At 43.2% G+C, this 8796-nt stretch overlaps 1 protein-coding gene across 1 annotated transcript; it reads left to right on the forward strand.

The window, feature by feature from the left end:
• The first annotated feature begins 967 nt into the window (after nucleotides 1-967).
• Nucleotides 968-5292, forward strand: LOC124851138 (scavenger receptor cysteine-rich domain-containing group B protein-like). The gene is given in 5 exon segments (XM_047342270.1): nucleotides 968-1070; nucleotides 2133-2461; nucleotides 2464-2569; nucleotides 3745-4065; nucleotides 5114-5292. Coding segments are annotated over 5 exon segments (1038 nt in total).
• The last annotated feature ends 3504 nt before the right edge of the window (nucleotides 5293-8796 follow it).

The following is an 8796-nucleotide window of genomic DNA, read 5'->3' on the forward strand; positions in this document are numbered from 1 at the left end:
CAAAACATAGTTACAGAAAGTGGAAAAATATAATGAATCCAACCCTTAATCTGCATCCACACCAAAATTTGCATGGTTCTACCAGGCCAACGCCCCAGCTCTCCACCAAGTTTGGTGGAAATCAGTTCAGTAGTTTTTTACATAATCCTGCTGACGAATACACCAACAAACTAGAACATCACTCAGTGACACACGTACCACCACCAAAGACCGACAGTCCCCTTAAATTAATTTGAGCTGCATCCATTTCACATTCATAGATATCAGTTCATAATGTGCCGGATTGGATTTCATCAAGGTCAATGAATTGTTTCCTGGGTAAAGGTCAAAATGTTGAAAAACGCCTATTTCGCAAAGTTAAAGGAAGTGAAAAAACCCTCCTGGATGTGACCCTGATCTGAATCTGCACCAAAATACGATGTTTCTTCCTATTATATACATTCTTCCACCAAGTTTTGTGGAAATCTGTTTAGTAGTTTTTTGAGTAATCTTGCTTACAAACAAACATATAAACAGGTGTGAAAACATAACCTCCTGGTCCAGAGATAATAAAAGATGTTTTCCTCATTAATATTGATGGAGAGTGCAGGCTGTTGTTATCTTAGCTGGAGGTTCCACATGGAATTTTTCTTTCAGTTCAGCAGGACCAAAACTCCACAGTTTCACCAACCACACCTGATCCAGGATCTCAGACCTTCACCTCTGCTTCGGCTCATCTGGCACCCCTGGAACAGCAGCGGTGGACAACAGCACGGGAGTGGGGACAGGTCCGCCTGGCCAATGGAGAAACAGCTCCTGCTCTGGCAGTGTGCAGAGATCTTCCTCCATGGACAGTGGGGACGGTGTGTGATGACAACTGGGACCTGGTTGATGCTCAGGTGGTGTGCGAACCAACTGGGTTGTGTAAGTTCTATCAGCACCACAAAGTGCACGTTTTGGACAGGGCAGAGGGCCATCTGGTTGGACGATGCGCTTGCTCGGCAGCGAATCAAAGCTGGCCGAGTGCCGGCACGGAGGGATTGGATCTCACAACTGTGGTCACAGTGAGGATGCTGGTGTCGTCTGTGAAGGTAAATGCTTATTTGTAGATTTAAAATGACAAATCCTCTGTCAGACAACATAGGATAACATTATAGAACAGAAATATGGAATATGTGCTTCACGCTGATATCACTGGAGTTTTTATAGAAATCCTATTGAAGTCTCTCTTTCATCTGTGTCTCTAATCAACAGTATTTTGTTGCATGTGTTTCTCGTAACTGCTTCACCAGTGAGGCTGGTCAACTCTCAGTAAATGTTTATGTCAAGAAAGTAAAATAGAGTTTTGTGCCTCAGGATAACATCATCAATTATATCTTTAACACAAGTGACACTCAGTAGAGCACATACTGTACCTCCGCTTACACTCAATCCCACACAAATTTGTCTAATTCTAATGGTAGAAATATGAAAGAAAAAAGGGAAGTGGTCTGATAACCTAAATTATTTATCTGTCGTACAAAACATAGTTACAGAAAGTGGAAAAAGATCCTGAATCCAACCCTTAATCTGCATCACACCAAAATTTTATGGTTCTACCAGGCCCAGCGCCCCAGCTCCCCACCAAGTTTGGTGGAAATCAGTTCAGTAGTTTTACATAATCCTGCTAGCGAATACACCAACAAACTAGAACATCACTCAGTGGCACCGCATTACCACCACCAAGGACCGACAGTCCCCTTAAATTAATTTGAGCTCCATCAAATTTCACACATTCATAGATATCAGTTCCCTTAATGTGCTGGATTGGATTTCATCAAGGTCAATGAATTGTTCCTGGGTAAAGGAGGTCAAAATGTTGAAAAACGCCCTATTTAACAAAGTTAAAGAAGTGAAAAATAAACTGGATGTGACCCTGATCTGAATCTGCACCAAAATACAGTGTTTCTTCCCTGACCCATATCACATTCTTCCACCAAGTTTTGTGAAATCTGTTTAGTAGTTTTGAGTAATCTTGCTTACAAACAAACATATAAACAGGTGTGAAAACATAACCTCCTGGTCAGAGATAATAAAAAAAGATGTTTCCTCATTAATATTGATGGAGGTGCAGGCTGTTGTTATCTTGTGGGTTCACATAGATTTTCTTTCAGTTCAACCAGGACCAAACTCCACAGTTTCACCAACCACACCTGATCCAGGATCTCAGACCTTCACCTCTGCTTCGCTCACATCTGGCACCCCTGGAACAACAGCAGTGGACAACAGCACAGGAGTCGAGGGACAGGTCCGCCTGGCCAATGGAGGAAACAGCTCCTGCTCTGGCAGAGTAGAGATCTTCCTCCATGGACAGTGGGGGACGGTGTGTGATGACAACTGGGACCTGATTGATGCTCAGGTGGTGATTAGCTGGGTTGTGGCAGGGTCCTGTCAGCACCACCCAGTGCGTTTTGGAGAGGGCAGAGGGCCCATCTGGGTTGGGCCGATGTCGCCTGCTCCGGCAGCGAATCAAAGCTGGCCGAGTGCCGGCACGGAGGGATTGGATCTCACAACTGTGGTCACAGTGAGGATGCTGGTGTCGTCTGTGAAGGTAAATGCTTATTTGTAGATTTAAAGCCAATGAAATCTCCCTGTCAGACAACATAGGATAACATTATAGAACAGAAATATGGAATATGTGCTTCACGCTGATATCACTGGAGTTTTTATAGAAATCCTATTGAAGTCTCTCTTTCATCTGTGTCTCTAATCAACAGAATTTTGTTGCATGTGTTTCTCGTAGCTACTTCACCAGTGAGGCTGGTCAACTCTCAGTAAATGTTTATGTCAAGAAAGTAAAATAGAGTTTTGTGCCTCAGGATAACATCATCAATTATATCTTTAACTAGAGTGACACTCAGTAGAGCACATACTGTACCTCCGCTTACACTCAATCCCACACAAATTTGTCTAATTCTAATGGTAGAAATATGAAAGAAAAAAGGAAGTGGTCTGATAACCTAAATTATTTATGTCGTACAAAACATAGTTACAGAAATGGAAAAGATCCTGGAATCCAGCCCTTAATCTGCATCCACACCAAAATTGACATGGTTCTACCAGGCCAACGCCCCAGCTCCCCACCAAGTTTGGTGGAAATCAGTTCAATGGTTTTTGCATAATCCTGCTGTGAATACACCAACAAACTAGAACATCACTCAGTAGCACACGTACCACCACCAAGGACAAACAGTCCCCTTAAATTAATTTGAGCTCCATCAAATTTCACACATTCATAGATATCAGTTCCTTAATGTGCCGGATTGGATTTCATCAAGGTCAATGAATTGTTTCCTGGGTAAAAGGTCAAAATGTTGAAAAACGCCCTATTTCGCAAAGTTAAAGGAAGTGAAAAAAACCCTCCTGAATGTGACCCTGATCTGATCTGCACCAAAATACAAGTGTTTTCTTCCTGACCCTTATCACATTCTTCCACCAGGATTTGTGGAAATCTGTTTGGTAGTTTTGAGTAATCTTGCCCTACAAACAAACATATAAACAATTGAAAAACATAACCTCCTGGTCAGAGATAATAAAAAAGATGTTTTCCTCATTAATGGTAGGTGCAGGCTGTTGTTATCTTGTGGGTTCACATAGATTTTCTTTCAGTTCAACCAGGACCAAACTCCACAGTTTCACCAACCACACAGTCAGGATCTCAGACCTTCACCTCTGCTTCGCTCACATCTGGCACCCCTGGAACAACAGCAGTGGACAACAGCACAGGAGTCGAGGGACAGGTCCGCCTGGCCAATGGAGGAAACAGCTCCTGCTCTGGCAGTGTAGAGATCTTCCTCCATGGACAGTGGGGGACGGTGTGTGATGACAACTGGGACCTGGTTGATGCTCAGGTGGTGTGCAGACAGCTGGGTTGTGGCAGGGTCCTGTCAGCACCACAAAGTGCACGTTTTGGAGAGGGCAGAGGGCCCATCTGGTTGGACGATGTCGCCTGCTCCGGCAGCGAATCAAAGCTGGCCGAGTGCCGGCACGGAGGGATTGGATCTCACAACTGTGGTCACAGTGAGGATGCTGGTGTCGTCTGTGAAGGTAAATGCTTATTTGTAGATTTAAAGCAATGAATGTCTGTCAGACAACATAGGATAACATTGAGAACAGAAATATGGAATATGTGCTTCACGCTGATATCACTGGAGTTTTTATAGAAATCCTATTGATCTCTCTTTCATCTGTGTCTCTAATCAACAGTATTTTTGTTGCATGTGTTTCTAAGTAACTGCTTCACCAGTGAGCTGGTCAACTCTCAGTAAATGTTTATGTCAAGAAAGTAAAATGAATTTTGTGCCTCAGGATAACATCATCAATTATATCTTTAACTCAAGTGACACTCAGTGAGCATACTGTACCTCCGCTTACCTCAATCCCACACAAATTTGTCTAATTCTAAGGTAGAAATGAAAAGAAAAAGAGTGGTCTGATAACCTAAATTATTTATCTGTCGTACAAAACATAGTTACAGAAAGGCAGGAAAAGATCCTGAATCCAACCCTTAATCATCACACCAAAATTGACATGGTTCTACCAGGCCAACGCCCAGCTCCCCACCAAGTTTGGTGGAAATCAGTTCAGTAGTTTTTGCATAATCCTGCTGTGAATACCAGCAAACTAGAACATCACTCAGTGGCACACGTACCACCACCAAGGACCGACAGTCCCCTTAAATTAATTTGAGCTCCATCAAATTTCACACATTCATAGATATCGGATTCCCTTAATGTGCAGTTAGTTCATCAAGGTCAATGAATTGTTTCCTGGGTAAAAAGGTCAAAATGTTGAAAAAACGCCCTATTTAGCAAAGTTAAAGGAAGTGAAAAAAACCCTCCTGGATGTGACCCCTGATCTGAATCTGCACCAAAATACAAGTGTTTCTTCCCTGACCCATATCACATTCTTCCACCAAGTTTTGTGGAAATCTGTTTGGTAGTTTTTGAGTAATCTTGCTTACAAACAAACATATAAACAGGTGTGAAAACATAACCTCCTGGTCAGAGATAATAAAAAAGATGTTTTCCTCATTAATATTGATGGAGGTGCAGGCTGTTGTTATCTTGTGGGTTCACATAGATTTTTCTTTCAGTTCAACCAGGACCAAACTCCACAGTTTCACCAACCACACCTGATCCAGGATCTCAGACCTTCACCTCTGCTTCGCTCACATCTGGCACCCCTGGAACAACAGCAGTGGACAACAGCACGGGAGTCGAGGTACAGGTCCGCCTGGCCAATGGAGAAACAGCTCCTGCTCTGGCAGTGTAGAGATCTTCCTCCATGGACGGTAGAGCGGTGTGTGATGACAACTGGGACCTGGTTGAGGCTCAGGTGGTGTGCAGACAGCTGGGTTGTGGCAGGGTCCTGTCAGCACCACAACGTGCACATTTTGGAGAGGGCAGAGGGCCCATCTGGTTGGACGATGTCGCCTGCTCCGGCAGCGAATCAAAGCTGACCGAGTGCCGGCACCGAGGGATTGGATCTCACAACTGTGGTCACAGTGAGGATGCTGGTGTCGTCTGTGAAGGTAAATGCTTATTTGTAGATTTAAAGCCAATGAAATCTCCCTGTCAGACAACATAGGATAACATTATAGAACAGAAATATGGAATATGTGCTTCACGCTGATATCACTGGAGTTTTTATAGAAATCCTATTGAAGTCTCTCTTTCATCTGTGTCTCTAATCAACAGTATTTTGTTGCATGTGTTTCTCGTAACTGCTTCACCAGTGAGGCTGGTCAACTCTCAGTAAATGTTTATGTCAAGAAAGTAAAATAGAATTTTGTGCCTCAGGATAACATCATCAATTATATCTTTAACTCAAGTGACACTCAGTAGAGCACATACTGTACCTCCGCTTACACTCAATCCCACACAAATTTGTCTAATTCTAATGGTAGAAATATGAAAGAAAAAAGGGAAGTGGTCTGATAACCTAAATTATTTATCTGTCGTACAAAACATAGTTACAGAAAGTGGAAAAAGATCCTGAATCCAACCCTTAATCTGCATCCACACCAAAATTGACATGGTTCTACCAGGCCAACGCCCCAGCTCCCCACCAAGTTTGGTGGAAATCAGTTCAGTAGTTTTTTACATAATCCTGCTGACGAATACACCAACAAACTAGAACATCACTCAGTGGCACACGTACCACCACCAAGGACCGACAGTCCCCTTAAATTAATTTGAGCTCCATCAAATTTCACACATTCATAGATATCAGTTCCCTTAATGTGCCGGATTGGATTTCATCAAGGTCAATGAATTGTTTCCTAGGTAAAAAGGTCAAAATGTTGAAAAACGCCCTATTTAGCAAAGTTAAAGGAAGTGAAAAAACCCTCCTGGATGTGACCCCTGATCTGAATCTACCAAAATACAAATTAACAACCCTGACCCATATCACATTCTTCCACACAAGTTTTGTGGAAATCTGTTTTGGTAGTTTTGAGTAATCTTGCTTACAAGCAAACATATAAACAGGTGTGAAAACATAACCTCCTGGTCAGAGATAATAAAAAGATGTTTTCTCATTAATGATGGAGGTACAGGCTATTTGTTATCTTGTGGGTTCACATAGATTTTTCTTTCAGTTCAACCAGGACCAAGCTCACGGTTTCACCAAGCACCTGATCCAGGATCTCAGACCTTCACCTCTGTCGCTCATCAGCACCCCTGGAACAACAGCAGTGGACAACAGCACAGGAGTCGAGGACAGGTCCGCCTGGCCAATGGAGGAAACAGCTCCTGCTCTGGCAGTGTAGAGATCTTCCTCCATGGACAGTGGGGAGACGGTGTGTGACAACTGGAGGACCTGGTTGAGCTCAGGTGGTGTGCAGACAGCTGGGTTGTGGCAGGGTCCTGTCAGCACCACAAAGTGCACGTTTTGGAGAGGGCAGAGGGCCCATCTGGTTGGACGATGTCGCCTGCTCCGGCAGCGAATCAAAGCTGGCCGAGTGCCGGCACGGAGGGATTGGATCTCACAACTGTGGTCACAGTGAGGATGCTGGTGTCGTCTGTGAAGGTAAATGCTTATTTGTAGATTTAAAGCCAATGAAATCTCCCTGTCAGACAACATAGGATAACATTGAGAACGAAATATGGAATATGTGCTTCACGCTGATATCACTGGGTTTTATAGAAATCCTGTTGAAGTCTCTCTTTCATCTGTGTCTCTAATCAAGCAGTATTTTGTTGCATGTGTTTCATCTTCTTCACCAGTGAGGCTGGTCAACTCTCAGTAAATGTTTATGTCCAAGAAAGTAAAATAGAATTTTGTGCCTCAGGATAACATCATCAATTATATCTTTAACACAAGTGACACTCAGTAGAGCACATGCTGTACCTCCGCTTACTCAAATCCCACACAAATTTGTCTAATTCTAATGGTGAAATATGAAAAGAAAAGAAAAAGTGGTCTGATAACCTAAATTATTTATCTATCATTGCAAAACATAGTTACAGAAAGTGGAAAAGATCTGAATCCAACCCTTAATCTGCATCACACCAAAATTTACATGGTTCTACCAGGCTGCCCCAGCTCCCCACCAAGTTTGGTGGAAATCAGTTCAGTAGTTTTTACATAATCTGCTGGCGAATACACCAACAAACTAGAACATCACTCAATGCTTCAGTACCACCACCAAGGACCGACAGTCCCCTTAAATTAATTTGAGCTCCATCAAATTTCACACATTCATAGATATCAGTTCCCTTAATGTGCTGGATTGGATTTCATCAAGGTCAATGAATTGTTTCCTGGGTAAAGGGTCAAAATGTTGAAAAACGCCCTATTTCGCAAAGTTAAAGGAAGTGAAAAAAATAAACTGGATGTGACCCCTGATCTGAATCTGCACCAAAATACAAGTGTTTCTTCCCTGACCCATATCACATTCTTCCACCAAGTTTTGTGGAAATCTGTTTGGTAGTTTTTGAGTAATCTTGCTTACAAACAAACATATAAACAGGTGTGAAAACATAACCTCCTGGTCAGAGATAATAAGATATTTTCCTCATTAATATTGATGGAGGTGCAGGCTGTTGTTATCTTGTGGGTTCACATAGATTTTCTTTCAGTTCAACCAGGACCAAACTCCACAGTTTCACCAACCACACCTGATCCAGGATCTCAGACCTTCACCTCTGCTTCGCTCACATCTGGCACCCCTGGAACAGCAGTGGACAGCAGCACGGGAGTCGGGGACCAGGTCGCCTGGCCAATGGGAGGAAACAAAGCTCCTGCTCTGGCAGAGTGAGATCTTCCTCCATGGACAGTCAGAGGCGGTGTGTGATGACAACTGGGACCTGGTTGATGCTCAAGTGGTGTGAACAGCTGGGTTGTAGCAGGGTCCTGTCAGCACCACAAAGTGCACGTTTTGGAGGGCAGAGGGCCCATCTGGTTGGACGATGTCGCCTGCTCCGGCAGCGAATCAAAGCTGGCCGAGTGCCGGCACGGAGGGATTGGATCTCACAACTGTGGTCACAGTGAGGATGCTGGTGTCGTCTGTGAAGGTAAATGCTTATTTGTAGATTTAAAGCCAATGAAATCTCCCTGTCAGACAACATAGGATAACATTATAGAACAGAAATATGGAATATGTGCTTCACGCTGATATCACTGGAGTTTTTATAGAAATCCTATTGAAGTCTCTCTTTCATCTGTGTCTCTAATCAACAGAATTTTGTTGCATGTGTTTCTCGTAGCTACTTCACCAGTGAGGCTGGTCAACTCTCAGTAAATGTTTATGTCAAGAAAGTAAAATAGAGTTTT

The sequence above is a fragment of the Hippoglossus stenolepis genome, chromosome 2, assembly GCF_022539355.2.
Source record: "Hippoglossus stenolepis isolate QCI-W04-F060 chromosome 2, HSTE1.2, whole genome shotgun sequence".
Taxonomy (NCBI): Eukaryota; Metazoa; Chordata; class Actinopteri; order Pleuronectiformes; family Pleuronectidae; genus Hippoglossus; species Hippoglossus stenolepis.